Source organism: Oncorhynchus clarkii, chromosome 2 (assembly GCF_045791955.1).
Source record: "Oncorhynchus clarkii lewisi isolate Uvic-CL-2024 chromosome 2, UVic_Ocla_1.0, whole genome shotgun sequence".
Taxonomy (NCBI): Eukaryota; Metazoa; Chordata; class Actinopteri; order Salmoniformes; family Salmonidae; genus Oncorhynchus; species Oncorhynchus clarkii.
This window is the reverse complement of record NC_092148.1, coordinates 88,302,580-88,323,846: the sequence shown is the minus strand read 5'-3', so window position 1 is coordinate 88,323,846 and position 21,267 is coordinate 88,302,580. Positions and strand designations below refer to the sequence as shown.

General features: G+C 43.9%; 1 protein-coding gene across 1 annotated transcript in view; it reads right to left on the bottom strand.

Annotated features, from left to right (window-relative positions):
- Nucleotides 1–4,571: 4,571 nt before the first annotated feature.
- The window catches only part of LOC139383127 (netrin-4-like), a 48,354-nt gene continuing 31,658 nt past the window's right edge, over nucleotides 4,572–21,267 (bottom strand). The window contains exons 4-11 of the mRNA XM_071127458.1: nucleotides 20,306–20,578; nucleotides 18,259–18,385; nucleotides 17,272–17,460; nucleotides 14,322–14,538; nucleotides 12,249–12,367; nucleotides 12,001–12,069; nucleotides 5,707–5,880; nucleotides 4,572–5,030 (exon numbers count right to left, since the gene is read on the bottom strand). Coding sequence (XP_070983559.1) covers nucleotides 4,816–5,030; nucleotides 5,707–5,880; nucleotides 12,001–12,069; nucleotides 12,249–12,367; nucleotides 14,322–14,538; nucleotides 17,272–17,460; nucleotides 18,259–18,385; nucleotides 20,306–20,578 — 1,383 coding nt within the window. The 3' untranslated portion in view covers nucleotides 4,572–4,815. The remainder of the gene's footprint in view (nucleotides 5,031–5,706; nucleotides 5,881–12,000; nucleotides 12,070–12,248; nucleotides 12,368–14,321; nucleotides 14,539–17,271; nucleotides 17,461–18,258; nucleotides 18,386–20,305; nucleotides 20,579–21,267) is intronic.

Here is a 21,267-nt window from a genome sequence, read left to right as displayed (position 1 = left end):
CTTTGGGACAAGGGCGAAGCATTCGGATGATGCCATTGTGCAGGAATGCATCATGTCTCTTCAGCCCAGGCCAGCAGCTACTGACCTAGCTACTCCTTAGGCAGTGTTACACAGACAGCCCCAATATGCTAACTTCTGAAAAATTCTGAAAAAAAAAACAATATTAGAATTGGTCTGCCTGTGTAAACGCAGCCTTAGAGACAGCAACACAGACCTATTCTTAACCAGGGCTCTCTGGTCTAAAGTAGTGCACTATATAGGGAATAGAGTTCTATAGGGCTCTGGTCAAAAGTAGTGCACAATATAGGGAATAGAGTTCTATAGGGCTCTGGTAAAAAAGTAGCGCACTATGTAGGGAATAGGGTGCCATTTGGGAAGCATGCTAGGTCTGGGTCAAATATGTACCGAGCCTCTCCAGATACATATCTGACACAGTGACGTCAATTCATCCCTTCCTTTCTTAGCAGCTCCATGTTTATTTTGGGATTCATGGATTGTTGGGTCGTTTACTAATGAGAGAAACACACATGGGGTTATTTTCCGTCTTCCCTAACAACAACAACAACAACAACAACAACAACAACAACCTGGTATAGAGTGGAATTGGCGCTGCAGTGAAGGATAAACTCAAGTTTACATAGTGAAGAATAAACTCATGTTTACATAGTGAAGGATAAACTCATTCTCCTGAGTGTCGCAGCGGTCTAAAGCACTGCATCTCAGTGCAAGAGGTGTCACTATAGTTCCTGGTTCAAATCCAGGCTGAATCACATCTGGCTGTCATTGGGAGTACCATAGGGTGGTGCACAGTGTTGTCTGGGGTGGGCTGTCATTGGGAGTACCATAGTGTGGTGCACAGTGTTGTCTGGGGTGGGCTGTCATTAGGAGTACCATAGGGTGGTGCACAGTGTTGTCTGGGGTGGGCTGTCATTGGGAGTACCATAGTGTGGTGCACTGTGTTGTCTGGGGTGGGCTGTCATTGGGAGTACCATAGTGTGGTGCGCAGTGTTGTCTGGGGTGGGCTGTCATTGGGAGTACCATAGGGTGGTGCACAGTGTTGTCTGGGGTGGGCTGTCATTGGGAGTACCATAGTGTGGTGCACTGTGTTGTCTGGGGTGGGCTGTCATTGGGAGTACCATAGGGTGGTGCACAGTGTTGTCTGGGGTGGGCTGTCATTGGGAGTACCATAGGGTGGTGCACAGTGTTGTCTGGGGTGGGCTGTCATTGGGAGTACCATAGGGTGGTGCACTGTGTTGTCTGGGGTGGGCTGTCATCGGGAGTACCATAGGGTGGTGCACAGTGTTGTCTGGGGTGGGCTGTTATCGGGAGTACCATAGGGTGGTGCACAGTGTTGTCTGGGGTGGGCTGTCATTGGGAGTACCATAGGGTGGTGCACAGTGTTGTCTGGGGTGGGCTGTCATTGGGAGTACCATAGGGTGGTGCACTGTGTTGTCTGGGGTGGGCTGTCATCGGGAGTACCATAGGGTGGTGCACAGTGTTGTCTGGGGTGGGCTGTCATTGGGAGTACCATAGGGTGGTGCACTGTGTTGTCTGGGGTGGGCTGTCATCGGGAGTACCATAGGGTGGTGCACAGTGTTGTCTGGGGTAGGCTGTCATTGTAAATAAGAATCGGTTTTTAACTGACTTGCCCATTTAAATAAATAAAAGTAAACTCTGTTCACCATTCTAGATCTGAGTACACGGACATCTCCTGACTTTGCCACATGATCTGTAGGATTAATTCCTGGTGAACCAATGTGATTAGATCACACTTATGCCCAATCAAATAAAATAGAGTCCTATTTCCCCCGTATATGGGATTACCCATCTGTTTAAGGTGTTCAGAGATTTTTACCACCACATCCCTGAGTGCAATAGAAGTGAGGACACCAAACCATGTGAGTAAGTAGACAACATCATCGTTTCATGTTTTGACATAAACCTGACAAAGAGTCATTGAAATCAGACTGAGAGTGAGGGAAGACGTGAAGTCAGTTCAATTCTAACTGAGAGCGTCTTCAGTGCTTTAGTCCCAGAGGGGTCCAGACAGACTTTCTGTTCTCTCTCTACTCTTCTTCCGCTCCAGGAGATACTACTTGTTAAGGCCTGCTCAGTCCCTTCGAGCCAAGGACAGCGAGTTTGTGGACACACACACACACGATGATGCTTCTGCAGGTTTACTGCCAATAACTCCAGGAACTAAGGATACAAACGTCAGGACTCCAAACATAAAACCTTGGATAGATCAGAAGGCTAATGATAGAACATAGAGATCTCGGTCATTTGATAAAACATTCATTAATAATATCCTTTTGGTTCTATATTTGTTTTGGTTTCAACTATAGTCTGAGACAAATCTAAAGTGGATTTAAACACCGGCCCAGTGGCTCTTATGTCTTTGGGACTGGAACATCCAAGATCAGAATGAGAAGTCAGATCAATCAATCAATCAACCTTCCTCAGACAGTAAACCTTCACTCAGGATATCTGGTCTTCCCTTTGGAAATTGATTTTCCTCTTTCTGTAAAGAAGGAGATGAGAATCTGTACTCTGTCTCTGTGCAGCTGCCTGTCATCATATTATATCATCCAATATATACCACTAAGGAGATGAGAGTCTGTGCTCTGTCTCTGTGCAGCTGCCTGTCATCATATTATATCATCCAATATATACCACTAAGGAGATGAGAGTCTGTGCTCTGTCTCTGTGCAGCTGCCTGTCATCATATTATATCATCCAATATATACCACTAAGGAGATGAGAGTCTGTGCTCTGTCTCTGTGCAGCTGCCTGTCATCATATTATATCATCCAATATATACCACTAAGGAGATGAGAGTCTGTGCTCTGTCTCTGTGCAGCTGCCTGTCATCATATTATATCATCCAATATATACCACTAAGGAGATGAGAGTCTGTGCTCTGTCTCTGTGCAGCTGCCTGTCATCATATTATATCATCCAATATATACCACTAAGGAGATGAGAGTCTGTGCTCTGTCTCTGTGCAGCTGCCTGTCATCATATTATATCATCCAATATATACCACTAAGGAGATGAGAGTCTGTGCTCTGTCTCTGTGCAGCTGCCTGTCATCATATTATATCATCCAATATATACCACTAAGGAGATGAGAGTCTGTGCTCTGTCTCTGTGCAGCTGCCTGTCATCATATTATATCATCCAATATATACCACTAAGGAGATGAGAGTCTGTGCTCTGTCTCTGTGCAGCTGCCTGTCATCATATTATATCATCCAATATATACCACTAAGGAGATGAGAGTCTGTGCTCTGTCTCTGTGCAGCTGCCTGTCATCATATTTTATCATCCAATATATACCACTAAGGAGATGAGAGTCTGTGCTCTGTCTCTGTGCAGCTGCCTGTCATCATATTATATCATCCAATATATACCACTAAGGAGATGAGAGTCTGTGCTCTGTCTCTGTGCAGCTGCCTGTCATCATATTATATCATCCAATATATACCACTAAGGAGATGAGAGTCTGTGCTCTGTCTCTGTGCAGCTGCCTGTCATCATATTATATCATCCAATATATACCACTAAGGAGATGAGAGTCTGTGCTCTGTCTCTGTGCAGCTGCCTGTCATCATATTATATCATCCAATATATACCACTAAGGAGATGAGAGTCTGTGCTCTGTCTCTGTGCAGCTGCCTGTCATCATATTATATCATCCAATATATACCACTAAGGAGATGAGAGTCTGTGCTCTGTCTCTGTGCAGCTGCCTGTCATCATATTATATCATCCAATATATACCACTAAGGAGATGAGAGTCTGTGCTCTGTCTCTGTGCAGCTGCCTGTCATCATATTATATCATCCAATATATACCACTAAGGAGATGAGAGTCTGTGCTCTGTCTCTGTGCAGCTGCCTGTCATCATATTATATCATCCAATATATACCACTAAGGAGATGAGAGTCTGTGCTCTGTCTCTGTGCAGCTGCCTGTCATCATATTATATCATCCAATATATACCACTAAGGAGATGAGAGTCTGTACTCTGTCTCTGTGCAGCTGCCTGTCATCATATTATATCATCCAATATATACCACTAAGGAGATGAGAGTCTGTGCTCTGTCTCTGTGCAGCTGCCTGTCATCATATTATATCATCCAATATATACCACTAAGGAGATGAGAGTCTGTGCTCTGTCTCTGTGCAGCTGCCTGTCATCATATTATATCATCCAATATATACCACTAAGGAGATGAGAGTCTGTACTCTGTCTCTGTGCAGCTGCCTGTCATCATATTATATCATCCAATATATAGCACTAAGGAGATGAGAGTCTGTACTCTGTCTCTGTGCAGCTGCCTGTCATCATATTATATCATCCAATATATACCACTAAGCAGACTCACGTGTTTAACCAAAGTGACTTGCAATACAGTGAGTGCATACATTTTTTTGCATATGTTTTTGATCCCTGCAGGAATTGAACCCACAACCTCAGTGTTGCCAGCGCCATGCTCTTTCCAACTGAGCCACACAGTGCCATTCAGCACAGAACACTATCCATCATGGTCCTGCCGTGGAGGTCATCGTTTCAGAAATGTGTTCTGTGGGTCTGTGGATGAAACAGGCAAATGAGGCCCTGAATGGCAAAAGAGTTCTGCTTTCCCCATATTGCCCAAGCTGCGGCTGTATCCCCATGTCCAGCCCACATTCGTCCAAAAATACACTCTCACACGTCTTTATATTCGGCTCATCGTCCTTCTCATGCAATCCACCAAAACATGGATAACTTTTAACTCTCCATCCCTCTCTTCATCTTGTTCCATGGCTCTAGTTTTTCTTCTGCAGACTAAAGACGTTTGCATTCTGCAGTCTCTCTGTTGCAGTCTTCCTTGAAGAGGAGGAGGAGGAGCTACAGTGTTTGTTGAGGAGGTGCAGGAGCTTGCGTCCCAGGCTGGGCCTCCAGGGTTTGACCAGGCTCTTGGTGTTCACCAGCAGACGACCCGTCCTCCGGTCCTCGTGGCCCCCCACCAGATACTCTGATCCTGGGGGAGTAGAATAGAGAGAGCAGGGTCAATTCTGCTTAAGGTAGTGTGAGGCCTATTTACCCATATATGGAGTTAAGCAGATGGGTAAAGGTAGTGTGAGGCCTATTTACCCATATATGGAGTTACCCATCTGCTTAAGGTAGTGTGAGGCCTATTTACCCATATATGGAGTTACCCATCTGCTTAAGGTAGTGTGAGGCCTATTTACCCATATATGGGGTTACCCATCTGCATAAGGTAGTGTGAGGCCTATTTACCCATATATGAAGTTACACATCTGCTTAAGGTAGTGTGAGGCCTATTTACCCATATATGGAGTTACCCATCTGCTTAAGGTAGTGTGAGGCCTATTTACCCATATATGGAGTTACCCATCTGCTTAAGGTAGTGTGAGGCCTATTTACCCATATATGGGGTTACCCATTTGCTTAAGGTAGTGTGAGGCCTATTTACCCATATATGGAGTTACCCATCTGCTTAAGGTAGTGTGAGGCCTATTTACCCATATATGGGGTTACCCATCTGCTTAAGGTGTTCAGAGTTTTCATACCTTCAGAGTTTTCATACCTACCTACCTACAAGGCAGGTATGCATCCAGAGACGTCAGAGAAAATAACTATTGGGGCAAGAAGCAGTCGAGGTCCAGTTGCCTGGCCAAAACGTAAGAGCTCACCTGGGTTAAGGAGGGGGCAGGTGCACCCTCGGGTGGTCCAGGATTCTGGGTAGAGGGTGATGTGACCTTTCTTGATGTTCACCTGGCTGCCGTGGTACAGGACCTTCTTTACCTTAACCTCCACCTCAGCATGGGAGCCCTGATCACGGGCCGCCATGATCCTCACCATCAGCACTGTGAACACACACACACACACACACACACACACACACACACACACACACACACACACACACACACACACACACACACACACACACACACACACACACACACACACACACACACACCTGATCAATCAATCTCAATACTGTTGGCGTCAACCCCTTTTCAATTCTGCTGGCACCATTTACTACTGAAACATGCAGTGAGTTAGCATTTCCTGTTAGCATTTCCTCTTCAATTCTGTATTATTATCAATTTTTTTGTAAGATTTTATTTAATATATTTTATGAACAATACAAAACCTACACATACAAACGACAAAGTCATACAAACATCAACTACATCAACCCTGCCCAGACCCACTAGCACACACGGTCATCTCGTATATACGTTTTTTCCAGATGATTGACAAGAGAATCGTCCAACCAATTGGGTATCTCACTTACACCCCCATATGCCATGTCTTGAAATATGCAGACAGACGGATTAAAAGTACGTTTATATTGTAATACTTTCTAGCTCCACCCATAACTTTTGGACATTATAGCATTCCCGGAAGGCATGAATTATCATTAGTCATTGTTAGTTTTACACATGACTCTGCTGTTGTGCGGTAGAATTTGTGAATTTTGTCTCTTGTATAGTCAATTCTATACATTAGTTTATACTGGATTAAGCCTACATTTTTGTTAACTGTCATTTTGTTAGTTCTGCTCCCACTTTCCTTCCGTCTTGGGTCAACATCAGTTCTTTTTAAGTCTTGGTTCTAATGGTTTATATATTTTTTCCTAAGAGATTGTCAGTTGGATAGACTCTCTGCAAGGTATTGTATATCTTACCTATCACATGGATATCATTTTCGGACTTAAATAAGATTCCCTTAAGGTTTCTCTGATGCCCAAAAGACTTGAAATAGAAATGACTTTTTAATAATTCTGTCGTGGAAATAAATGTATTTCCTGTTACCAAGTCAATTACGGATTCTATGCCTTTAGCTTTCCATGAGGACCATTTTATCAGTGAATTCTGAAAAGCTATCCAAGGATTGTTTCATAAGGTTATGCTTTATGAAGTGATATTGGTTGTTTTAGAATATGTTGAATTTTCTTAACGACGAAGTTGTTAATGTTTTTATCTTTGTTCTTTGAAAACAGACACAAAATGATTCTGGGGATGAGCATGCACATCTTCAATATGCACCCATTGTTCCTCTTTAGTGCATTTAACTATCTGTCTGTAGTAAAAGCCTTGGGTGGCGAGTTGATACAATTCCATGTCTGGATGGTTTAAACCAACCATAGACTTAGGAAGATGTAAAACGTTCCTTTTTATTATATACATTTTATTTGGCCAAATAAAGTCTGTTGTGACCAAGTATACTTGTTTAAAGAATGTCTCCGGTGGGGTAATTGGTATTACCTAGAAAAAATATTCAAAAACTTTAGCAAACTTTAGCCATTCCAAACATTTATTCTACCTGTAAGACTATTCAAATTAATTAGATCTGCTTTCATATTGTTGAGTAATGAAATAAAGTTATCTTTATATATTTGTTGTTTGTTGTCACTTATTAAGCATCCTAAATATTTCATATTTTTTATGGTCCACTTAAAGGATTGCTGTAAATGGTGATTTCTTTTTTTTGCCCTCAATTGTGCATCTATAAACGCTGTTGTGGGGTGAACAGGCCGTGGCTGTTGCGCCTTTTTCACCACACTGTCTCTGTGGGTGGACAATATCGGATTGTCTGTGATGTGTACGCCGAGGGAACTTGAAGCGGTCCCGTTGATGTGTTTCCTGAAGTCCATGATCAGCTCCTTCATTTTGTTGACGTTGAGGGAGAAATTATTTCCTGGCACCACTCCACCCGGGCCCTCATCTCCTCCCTGTAGACTGTCTCATCATTGTTGGTAATCAGGCTTACTACTGTTGTGTCGTCTGCAAACTAGATGATAGAGTTGGAGGAGTGCGTGGCCACGCAGTCATGGGTGAGCAGGGAGTACAGGAGGGGACTGAGCACGCACCCTTGTGGGGCCCCTGTGTTGAGGATCAGCAAATTGGAGGTGTTGTTTCCTACCTTCACCACCTGGGGGTGGCCCGTCAGGAAGTCCAGGACCCAGTTGCACAGGGTGGGGTTCAGACCCAGTGCCCCGAGCTTAATGATTGAATATGTCGGTAAACACTCCAGCCAGCTGGTCTCCGCATGCTCTGAGGATGCAGCTAGGGAGGCCATCTGGGCTGGCAGCCTTGCGAGGGTTAGCACACTTAAATGTCTTACGTCAGCCACAGAGAACAATAGCCCTTGGGAGTGGGCCGCGTCGGAGGCACTGTGTTATTCTTAAAACGGGTGAAGAAGGTGTTCAAATTGTCCAGGAGCAAGACTTCGGTGTCCGCCATGTGGCTGGTTTTCCTTTTGTAATCCATGATTGTCTGTAGACCCTGCCACATATGTCTTGTGTCTGAGACGTTGAATTGCAACTCCACTTTTTCTCTGTACTGACATTTTGCCTGTTTCATTGCCTTACGGATGGAATATCTACATTGTTTGTATTCAACCATGTTCCCTGTCACCTTGCCATGGTTAAATGAGGTGGTTCTCGCTTTTAGTTTTGCACGAATGCTACCATCCACCCACGGTTTCTGGTTTGGGTAGATTTTAATAGTCACAGTGGGAACATCCCTTATACATTTCCTGATGAAATCGTGTCCGTGTAAACGTCAATGTTATTCTCAGAGGCTACCCAGGAACATATCCCAGTCCGCGTGATCTAAACAATCTTGAAGCATGCATTCCGATTGGTCAGACCAGTGTTGAATAGACCTTAGCACGGGTACTTCCTGTATGAGTTTCTGCCTATAGGAAGGGAGGAGAAAAATGGAGCCGTGATCTGATTTGCCGAAGGGCGGGGGAGGGCCTTGTAGGCATCCCGGAAGGGGGAGTAGCAATGGTCGAGCATTTTAGCAGCGTTGGTACTACAGTCAATGTGTTGATAGTACTTCGGTAGCATTTTCCTCAAATTTGCTTTGTTAACTTCTTGATGCACCCATCCCGTTAGTGGGATCATTTTCGTCAACATCCACTGAATTGCAGCACACCAAATTCAACTTAAATTACAAAAAATATTTAATTTTCATGAAATCACAAGTGCAATATAGCAAAACACAGCTTAGGTTGTTGTTAATCTACCTGGTGTGTCAGATTTCACAAAAGCTTTTCGGCGAAAGCATACCAAGCGTTTATGTAAGGACATCTGATTAAGTCTATACAGTCTATTCTTGTTCTGAGAAGTGAAGACTATTCCGTGTGAGAAATTGCCAAGAAACTACTCCCTTACACGGAACCCAAACCGGCTGCGGCCATCGTGCGCTATCGTGCATACATTTATTTTGTCCCCGTACACCAAACACGATCACGACACACAGGTTAAAATATCAAAACAAACTCTGAACCAATTACATTAATTTGTGGACAGGTCGAAAAGCATTAAACATGTATGGCAATTTAGCTAGTTAGCTTGCAATTGCTAGATAATTTGTCCTATTTAGCTAGCTTGCTGTTGCTAACTAATTTGTCCTGGGATATAAACATTAAGTTGTTATTTTACCTGAAATGCACAAGGTCCTTTACTCAGACAATTAATCCACACATAAAACGGTCAACCGAATCGTTTCTAGTCATCTCTCCTCCTTCCAAGCTTTTTCATCTTTGAACGTATATGGTGATTGGCATCTACACTTTCATAGTATTACCACACAACCTGCAAAACAGCTTCTTTCAACGCTCGTTTGGCGTCTGCGAGCAGTGTGGGCGCAATAATTGAATTACATGGATTTCTAAATGTATTTTGCAACGCTCGCACACGCGACGTGTCCGGTGTGGTCAGCATGTTAAGAAACCACGCAAACTGGCTCTAACCAGAATAGAAAGAGGAGTGGGAGATCCCGGTGCACAACTGAGCAAGAGGACAAATACATTAGAGTGTCTAGTTTGAGAAACAGACGCCTCACAAGTCCTCAAATGGCAGCTTCATTAAATAATACCCACAAAACACCAGTCTCAATGTCAACAGTGAAGAGGTTACTCCGGGATGCTGGCCTTCTAGGCAGAGTTGCAAAGAAAACACCATATCTCAGACTGGCCAATAAAAAGAAAAGAACACAGACACTGGACAGAGGAAGATTGGAAGAAAGTGTTATGGACAGAGAAATCTAAATTTGAGGTGTTCGGATCACATAGAAGAACATTCGTGAGACACAGAAAAACTGGAAAGATGCTGGAGGAGTGCTTGACGCCCTCTGTGAAGCATGGTGGAGGCAATGTGATGGTCTGGGGGTGCTTTGGTGGTGGTAAAGTTGGGCGATTTGTACAGGGTAAAAGGGATCTTGAAGAAGGAAGGCTATCACTCCATTTTGCAACACCATGCCATACCCTGTGGACGGTGCTTAATCTGAGCTAATTTCCTCCTAGAACAGGACAATGACCCAAAGCAAAGCTCCAAACGATGCAATAACTATTTAGGGAAGAAGCAGTCAGCTGGTATTCTGTCTATAATGGAGTGGCCAGCACAGTCACCGGATCTCTACCCTATTGAGCTGTTGTGGGCGCAGCTTGACCGTATGGTAGAAGTGCCCATCAAGCCAATCCAACTTGTGGGAGGTGCTTCAGGAAGCATGGGGTGAAATCTATTCAGATTACTAGAATACTTGAATGCCAAAGGTCTGCAAGGCTGTAATTGCTGCAAATGGAGGATTCTTTGACAAAAGCTAAGTTTGAAGTACACAATTTTTATTTTTTATTAAAAATCATTATTATAACCTTGTCAACATCTTGACTATATTTCCTATCCATTTTGCAACTAATTTAATGTATGTTGTCATGGAAAACAAGGACATTTCTAAGAGACCCCAAACTTTTGAACAGTAGTGTACACGGCTGTGACTATAACTGAAGAGAATTCTCTTGGAAGGTAATACGGTCAGCATTTGATTGCGAGGTATTCTAGGTTGGGTGAACAAAAGGACTTGAGTTTCTGTATGTTATCACAATCACACCCTGAGTGGTTAATCATGAAACAAACACCACCGCCCTTCCTCTTCCCGGAGAGTTCTTTATTCCCGTCTGTGCGATGTACTGAGAACCCAGCTGGCTGTATGGACGGGGACAGTATATCAGGAGAGAGCCATTATTCCACGAAACAGAGTATGTTACAGTCCCTGATGTCTCTCTGGAAGGAGATCCTCGCCCTGAGCTTGTCCACTTTATTGTCCAGAGACTGAACATTAGCAATTAATATACTAGGAAGCTGTGGATGGCGTGCACGCCTCCTGAGCCGGACTACAAGTCCACTCCAAATACCTCTCTCCGCCGGTGGCGTCTTGGAGCAGCTTCTGGGATAAATTCAATTGCCCTGGGGGGTACGAACAAAGGAACCAATTCGGGAAAGTCGTGTTCCTGGTTCGTAATGCCGCCGCTCTGATATCAAAATGTTCTTTCCGGCTGCATGTAATAACACAAAAAGCATTCTGGGCTAATAATGTAAGAAATAACACCCCAAAAAACAAAATACTGCAAAGTTGCTTAAGAGTTAGAAGCAAAGCTGCCATGTCTGTCACCGCCATCTTGCCAGTAGATCATCGGCAAATAAGTAGAATTGATATTCATGTTTACCAACACTGATACCTGTTACGTTTGGGTCCTGTCTGATTCCTTCTGCAAGCGGTTCAATTGCCACTACAAACAAGAGGGAGGGGATTTCCTTTTCCATTCTGCTGGCGTCGTTCACTACAGTCTGGTCCCAGGTTTGTTTGTGCTTTATAGCCAACTTCTATGGTCGTTGTCATGTATATCAGGCCCGTGGGAGTTGGCTAACATAGGAGTGGTTAACCTCAAACATCTCCTTTTGATCTACAACCAACTCTGCTTTATGTTCTCCTATTGTTTAAGTCTTTTCATATCTTGTAAAGGTCTCAGACAAAAGAAAGAGCACAACACCAGGTGGATCCACAGGAGACAAATTAAGACATTTGGCTTTTTAGCATGCATGGACAATGCTAAGATTAATATTATTGTTTTTCCCAGGAACTTTTCCCACGCGTATCTTTCTTAATATTACTGTATGTCCCACCTACCGTAGTCATACTCGTTGGCACAGAAGAGTTTGGGGCTGCCTATAGGCACCACCTTACACTGACATTTCTCTGGAAAGACAAGGAAAACAATAACATGTACTGTACATTACATTACGCTTATAAATTATATTTCCGTGTGGGTGTATAGATGTGTGTGTGTGTATAGATGTGTGTGAGTGTGTCTGCTTTCTTGCATGTGTGCGTGCCTACATGCGTGCCCATGCTTTTGTGTATAACCCATGACTCACCAGAGTGGTGCAGTGCAGAGAACAGCTCCTCCACCCTAAACAGTGTTGCTAGCTCACTACTGCTAGGTCCTCTGTGTATGTGGCTGTCACCTCCTGTATAGTACACGTCCAGATCTGAGCTGGAACACAACACATCACATCACAACACAAAACACCACAGAGGAAACTCTGGTCAAACATAGCACTGCCTGCTAGCCATACAATCCATGAATACACCTCTACATACTTACTTTGCATTAAGATAAAGACTACTCCATTAATAACGTCATCCCCAGGTTCAATTGCTACGGCAGAGAGAGCCGTCTGGATAGAGGAGACTACACCACAGAGGGAGGAGACTACACCACAGAGAGAGCCGTCTGGGTAGAGGAGACTACACCACAGAGAAAGGAGACTACACCACAGAGGGAGGAGACTACACCACAGAGAGAGCCGTCTGCATAGAGGAGACTACACCACAGAGAGAGCCGTCTGGATAGAGGAGACTACACCACAGAGGGAGGAGACTACACCACAGAGAGAGCCGTCTGGGTAGAGGAGACTACACCACAGAGAAAGGAGACTACACCACAGAGGGAGGAGACTACACCACAGAGAGAGCCGTCTGCATAGAGGAGACTACACCACAGAGAGAGCCGTCTGGATAGAGGAGACTACACCACAGAGGGAGGAGACTACACCACAGAGAGAGCCGTCTGGATAGAGACTACACCACAGAGAGAGCCGTCTGGGTAGAGACTACACCACAGAGAGAGCCGTCTGGGTAGAGGAGACTACACCACAGAGAGAGCCGTCTGGGTAGAGGAGACTACACCACAGAGAGAAACGCCTGGGTAGAGTAGACTACACCACAGAGAGAGCCGTCGGGGTAGAGGAGACGACACCACTGAGAGAGCCGTCTGGGTAGAGGAGACAACACCACTGAGAGAGGAGACTACACCACAGAGAGAGCCGTCTGGGTAGAGACTACACCACAAAGAGAGGAGACTACACCACAGAGAGCCGCCTGGGTAGAGACTACAACACAGAGAGAGCCGCCTGTGTAGAGACTCCACCACAGAGAGAGGAGACTACACCACAGAGAGAGCCGCCTGGGTAGAGACTACAACACAGAGAGAGCCGCCTGTGTAGAGACTCCACCACAGAGAGAGGAGACTACACCACAGAATCGCCTGGGTAGAGACTACACCACAGAGAGAGCCGTCTGGGTAGGAGACTACACCACAGAGAGAGCCGTCTGGGTAGAGGAGACTACACCACAGAGAGAGCCGTCTGGGTAGAGGAGACTACACCACAGAGAGAGCCGCCTGTGTAGAGACTCCACCACAGAGAGAGGAGACTACACCACAGAGAGAATCGCCTGGGTAGAGACTACACCACAGAGAGAGCCGTCTGGGTAGAGGAGACTACACCACAGAGAGAGCCGTCTGGGTAGAGGAGACTACGCCACAGAGAGAGCCGTCTGGGTAGAGGAGACTACACCACAGAGAGAGCCGTCTGGGTAGAGGAGACTACACCACAGAGAGAGGAGACTACACCACAGAGAGAGCAGAATACACCACAGAGAGACGTCTGGGTAGAGACTACACCACAGAGAGAGCTGTCTGGGTAGAGGAGACTACACCACAGAGAGAGGAGACTACACCACAGAGAGAGGAGAATACACCACAGAGAGAGGAGAATACACCACAGAGAGAGCCGTCTGGGTAGAGACTACACCACAGAGAGAGCCGTCTGGGTAGAGGAGACTACACCACAGAGAGAGCCGTCTGGGTAGAGACTACACCACAGAGAGAGACGTCTGGATAGAGACTACACCACAAAGAGAGACGTCTGGGTAGAGGAGTCTACTTCATTAAGGGTCTGATTCAGGTTCGGGATAAGCGTCTGATTAATTATTCATTGATGTCAATGAGAGACTTTCAGGTGAGTTACAGTATACTAAAAGTACTAGTGAATATGCATAGTCTGTCTCAAATGGCTCCCTGTTCACTATACATGTGAACAGGACCAATAGAGAATATAGGGTGCTATTTGGAACGCAGCCTACTATATGAATCTATAGACACTTACCCAGACAAGCAGTCCCCGGTGTAGGGGTCACAGTCCCCCCCTGTACAGTCACACGGTCTGCACCCGTAACCATGGAAGCCCCAGAACCCTACAATGCATCTGTCACAGAGAGGTCCGCCCACGCCCGATCTGCAGGTGCATGCCCCGTTGCTAGGGTTACAGAGGTCCTGGCCACCTGAGATCGCGGGTCTAGACCCTACAGGGTGGCAGGCACATGCTGTTGGTATGGGGTAAGAGGAGGGACAAACAGAACAGATCAGAGAGGGAGAGTTTCGCACATTCCTACCATTATATCCAACATACGGAGCTCATTTATTCATGTCTTTAATAGTGTGGCCCTCGGGATAGGTTTCTTGACTTTATTCAGAAAAAAAGATACTTAATTCCATACAACAGCACACGCACGCACGGGAGTATGTATTTAACCCTGAGGATACATCACACCACTGTAAAAACACACTACTACTGTAAAAACACACTACTGTAAAAGCAAAAAGTAAATAATTCTCCCTCCACACTGACATTTTTACTGGTTGATGACTCTCCTGGTGAAGGATAGGTTTTTAGTGTGTGTGTGTGAATGTGTGTGTGCATGTGTGAGTTTGCGTGCCTGTGTGTACGTATGTATGTGTGTATGTATGTGTGTGTGTGTATGTGTCTGTATGTATGTATGTATGTATGTGTGCATGCATGTATGTATATGTGTGTGTGTGTGTACAGTATCTGTGTGTGTATGTATGCATGTATGTGTGTATGCGTGCCTGTGTGTGAGCACACTTGTGTTTCTCTTTCTCTCAAACACAGTTGGTTTGTTCTTTAAAAGACCGAAGTGAAAGAGCATGCCTGGGGAAAAGGACAGGAATGGGAAAAATGTGCCGGGCATGGACTATGGGAAACTCATCTATTGTTTTCAATTACTGTCACATTCCTCAAAGATGTGGTTGATCTTCTAGTCCTGCACTGAAAAGTACTCAAGTATGGTCAGTATTGTATAAGTTGGCAATAACATTGTGGTCGCAGTGGTTCTATATTATTTACCTTTTATTTAACTAGGCAAGTCAAATTCATATTTTCAATGACAGCCTAAGAACAGTGGGTTAACTGCCTTGTTCAGGGGCAGAACGACAGATTTTTACCTTGTCAGCTCGGGGGTTTGAACTTGCAATCTTTCGGTTACAAGTCCTTTCAGTGGCTGGCCCCCAACGCTCTAACCGCCAGACTACCTACCACTAACCTTCCACTACTGCATGTTTTAGTTTCAGCTTAGTGCCGTCATCACACCTGATTCAACTAATCAACTGCTCTTCAACACCCTGATGACACCTGAATCAGGTGTTTCACTGCTGAGCAGGAGTGAAGACCTGCGGTGCTGCACCTCCTCAAGAGCATTAATGACTATCACGGCTGTAGACAACCCATGTCTGACTTGTTGTTACTACATCGTTACTATGTTGTTACTACGGTGTTACTACATTGTTACTATATTGTTACTACGTTGTTACTACGTTATTACGTTGTCACTACGCCGTTACTACGCCGTTACTACGTTATTACTACGTTGTTACTACGTTGTTACTATGTTACTACGTAGTCACTATGTTATTACGTTGTTACTATGTTATTACGTTGTTACTACATTGTTAGTTTGTTGTTACTACGTAGTCACTATGTTATTACGTTGTTACTATGTTATTACGTTGTTACTACATTGTTACTATGTTGTTACTACATTGGTAGTTTGTTGTTACTACGATGTTACTACTTTGTTACTATGTTATTACGTTGTTACCACATTGTTACTATGGTATTACTATGTTATTACGTTGTTACTACGTTGTTACTATGGTATTACGTTGTTACTACTTTGTTACGTTGTTATTACGTTGTTATTACGTTGTTATTACGTTGTTACTACATTGTTACTACATTGTTACTACATTGGTACTACGTTGTTACTACATTGTCACTATGTTTTTACTACGTTGTTACTATGTTGTTAGTTTGTTGTTACTACGTTGTTAGTTTGTTGTTACTACATTGTTAGTTTGTTGTTAATGTTTTTACTACGTTGTTACTACGTTGATAGTTTGTTGTTACTACGTTGCTAGTTAGTCGTTACTATGTTGTTACTACATTACTATGTTGTTACTTTGTTGTTACTATGTTATTACTATGTTATTACTATGTTGTTACTCCATTACTTTGTTGTTACTATGTTATTACTATGTTATTACTATGTTGTTACTTTGTTGTTACTTTGTTGATACTATGTTTTTAGTTTGTTGATACTATGTTGCTACTACGTTGTTACTATATTACTTTGTTGTTACTTTGGTATTACTATGTTTTTACATTGTTGTTACTACGTTGTTAGTGTGTTGTTACTACGTTGTTACTACGTTGTTAGTGTGTTGTTACTACGTTGTTACTACGTTGTTACTATGTTGTTCCCATGGTCTGAGGGGTATACTACAAAGCAGGATCAGGAAGTTGGCCAAAATAAGACGGGCATGGTCTAATTGATTCCACAACCATAAACACATATCTATGATTTGACCTCTGTTCCCTGCTATCTGGATGACTTGACCTCTGTTCCCTGCTATCTGGATGATTTGACCTCTGTTCCCTGCTATCTGAATGATTTGACCTCTGTTCCCTGCTATCTGAATGATTTGACCTCTGTTCCCTGCTATCTGAATGATTTGACCTCTGTTCCCTGCTATCTGAATGATTTGACCTCTGTTCCCTGCTATCTGAATGATTTGACCTCTGTTCCCTGCTATCTGAATGATTTGACCTCTGTTCCCTGCTATCTGAATGATTTGACCTCTGTTCCCTGCAATCTGAATGATTTGACCTCTGTTCCCTGCTATCCGGACAGGCAGAGGGTATGTTTTGACCTCTGTTCCCTGCTATCCGGACAGGCAGAGGGTATGTTTTGTCCTCTTACGTGTGCAGGAGTCAGCGGCAGAGCTAGGTCTGCTGGGGTGTCTGTAGAACCCTCTACGGCAGCTCTGGCAGTGTCTGCCCTCTGTGTTGTGGTGGCAGACGTCACACACAGTCCCACTACGCCGTCCCGACGCCAGCCACACACCGCGGTCAAAGTGACAGCTGTCTGCATGGCCGTTACACTTGCACTCTGTAAAAGAAAAGAGGAAGCGCCTAAGATAATCAAAACTCTTGACTTTCATGTAAATCATCATTGCCGTCAATGGGAGACTTGTACAACACAATTTGAGTTAAGAGCAAAGGTCTCTAGTCAGAATACCACCTTAAAAGCATTTATGTTTTCCCATTGCTTTCTTTCTGTCACGTTCTGACCTTTATTTCCTTTGTTGTGTATTTATTTAGTATGGTCAGGGCGTGAGTTGGGTGGGCAGTCTGTTTGTTTTTCTATGTTTTGGGGTATTTCTATGTTTTCGGCCTAGTATGGTTCTCAATCAGAGGCAGGTGTCATTAGTTGTCTCTGATTGAGAATCATACTTAGGTAGCCTGGGTTTCACTGTGTGTTTGTGGGTGATTGTTCCTGTCTTTGTACCTGCACCAGATAGGGCTGTTTTGAGTTCTCACGTTTCTTGTTTTCGTTAGTTTATTCATGTATAGTGTCTTCATTAAAATACAATGAATAACCACCATGCTGCGTTTTGGTCCGCCTCTCCTTCACCACAAGAGAACCGTTACACTTTCTCTCAAAGGTAAAGTAAAGATACTAGGTTTCATTGACATTTGCATCAAGGGGTCATTTCTGAATGTGAATGTTTCAACAACAACAAACAAGACAGATCCTTTTGAGAGCATTGAATAGGTAAAAGAAGATATACCTACTGAATTCTACAACTACTACTAATTCAAAAAAAGACATCTGGCTGTGTGTATCGGGTAATGTACTTGTGTACGTGGTTCTGCTGGTTGACCTTCCTGGCCTTGTAAGACTCACTCTTGCATTCACGTGGTGCTCCTATGATGCCGTTGGCAGCTTGCCAGGGTTGGTCATTGTAGAGGGGAACACAGTGCTCACAGTGGTCGCCGGCAGTGTTGTGTTTACACACACATTTCCCATGGACCTGCCGCAGGGGAGAGAGCAGTGTATTATGTATGTATTACTGAATTACGGTTACACACAGTCACACCCACATCTCCCATGGACCTGCCGCAGGGGAGAGAGAAAGCAATATTTACTGTAATAGGGAACACAGATATAGACACACAAATATTTTGCACCCCCAAAAAATATATATATGTATATTGTTTGCAAATTGATATGTGACACGTATCAATGCCAAAATAACATGCAAAACAGGTAAGCCCCCCCCTAAATAAATATATATAATTAAAAAAATGTGGGGGGGGGGCTTGCCTGTATTGCATTTTATTTTGGCATTAATACGTGTCACATATCAGTTTGCAAACAATGTAAAATATATATATATCATTGAGCTAATAAAGCTGCATACAAACAGGCAGCTCCAAAATGCAGGTGTTTCAGCCTAGCTCAGTGCTTTCTGTGATGATGGGGCAGGCCAGCAAAAAATAGGAGCATTGCACTGTGATTGGTTCAGTGTTCTGTCACTCATGGGGACACTGTCACCAACCTTGAGTATGGGTAGACATCAAGAAGCCGTTTGGCTGCTGCCATAGAGTTACATTAGAAGTTCCCTTCCAAGAAGGCTCAAGGTCCGATAAAATGATGTCAAATGACATTATATCTACAGTAGCTTTGATTCGTCTTACTTTCTAAAATCTTAGCTAGCAGTCATCGTCATAAATAAAGTAGACAATCTACTGACAAATCCTTTTTAATCCTTGTCATATGAAGATAAATAATGAAGATAAATGATAGATAAAACGTATCGGTGCTCATCGGCCACTGGATATAAACATTACACAACAAGTTCGAAAATCGCAAATTCAACAATGAGTTGTTTGGAAGGAATCGGTGACAGTGGCTAACTGCAAGCATCGCAACTGGGAAGTCAGACTGGGAACATATGTTTTGAACGATCACCCAACTCGGAGTTGAACATCTTTTTCTTTGATGACCTCCGCGCAAAACAAGGCGAGTCCAAACAATGTCTTATCTGCTGCTGCATAAATGATAGGAAGATGGGAGATATGGTCAGCCACATCAGCTATGTTTGTTAAAGAGGCAGTAAAACGAGGCTGCCAGACAAGGCTCTGTTGATAGCCAGGTGATAGCCAGGTGTAGAGGTGGTCAGGATTCACTCCATGGTGCTGAAAAGAAAGCTCTGCTGTTGGGACAGCTTTTGTGTCGACCCTAAAACATTTGTGGGCACTGCTTGTCGCCGTTATAGTGCAATGAATGTATTGTTTAGTGTTGTTGTAGTGGCTTTGCTGGCATGCATCTAAAAAAAACCAAAAAAATGTTGGTTGAGTTTGACCCACCAAGATCTACATGCTAAAATAGCAAGTGCAGCAATGTATTTTCTACTTTGCAGTAAATGTGGATTGCACAGTGAAGTGTGGAACACTCTTAGTTATCTTCCCACCACTGTTTGACTAAAACCTCCAATGTTTACTATATGAGAAATGCTGATGTAATTCCACTGGCAGTTTCTACTCTCAGTGGGAAAAATATGTTGACGCTACTATATTTTACACTATCATTAAGGTTTCCTCATAGTCATAATCCCGTAATGGAAGGTAAATCTGTGGGTAAATATAGTCTTCAGTAAAGCCTAGAGGCTCCGCATTAAAGCACCACTACACAGATGTAGAACCCAAGTGGTGGTGGGAATGGAGAGTGCCAGAAACAATAACACATTCTCACACACACACACACACACACACAAGCCGCTCCATACACACAAACATTCGGCAGCACAAACACACAAATACACAACATGTTTGACTGTTTTTGTTAACAGAGTGACGTGATGATTGCAGTCTTTTGGAGAAGCACTAATAGACAGAGATAAGTGGTCAGCTGTGATTGGTTGTTCGTGCTGCTCTTCACCCTTACTCACCACGTGATTGATCCTCTGCCTGGCGGGGCGGTACCCATTGGCTGGCACACAGTGCTCGGCGTGCCCGTTGCAGAGGCAGCTGCCCTTGACGATGAAGTCATAGATGGCATAATGGTTCGTGGGCAGTGCCTGGATATCTGGGTCTTTAGCCTGGCAGGGGCAAGGCTGGCGCTGCAGCAGACGCACCCGCAGGTTGGTGACCATCAACTGAGTCTGGGCTGCTGGGCCGTAGGGGTCCAATGAGTACCAGGGGGACAGGGCGCGATAGATCACCTAGAGAGGGGAGAAGAGTGGGTCAGAGTTCCCGGTAACAAAATCTGGCAGATCAAATCAAACTTTATTTGTCACGTGTGTAGACCTTACCGTGAAATGCCTACTTACAAGCCCTTAGCCAACAGTGCAGTTCAAGAAGAGTTAAGAAAATATTTACCACATAAACTAAAGTAAAAAAATAATAAAAAGTAACACAATAACATGATAACAGCAGTGTACAAAATAAATGGAGGGGGGGTCAATGTAAATAGTCCGGTGGCCATTTGATTAATTGTCCAGCAGTTTTATGGCTTGGGGGTAGAAGCTGTTAAGGAGCCTTTTGGTCCTAGACTTGGCGAAAACTCTATGTACAGTGTGTGCAAATGTAGAAGAGTAGGGAGGTAGGGCAATACATAGGCAAATGGAGGTGAAATAATTACAATTTAGCATTAACACTGTAGTGAGATGTGCAGATGATGATGTGCAAGTAGAGATACTGGGGTGTAAAAGAGCAAGAGGATAAGTAACAATATGGGGATGAGGTAGCTGGGTTTGCTATTTACAGATTGGGTGTGTACAGGTACAGTGATCGGAAAGCTGCTCTGACAGCTGATGCTTAAAGTTAGAGAGGGAGATATAAGACTCCAGCTTCAGTGATGTTTGCAATTCATTCCAGAACTGGAAGGAAAGGCGGTCAAAGGAAGTGTTGG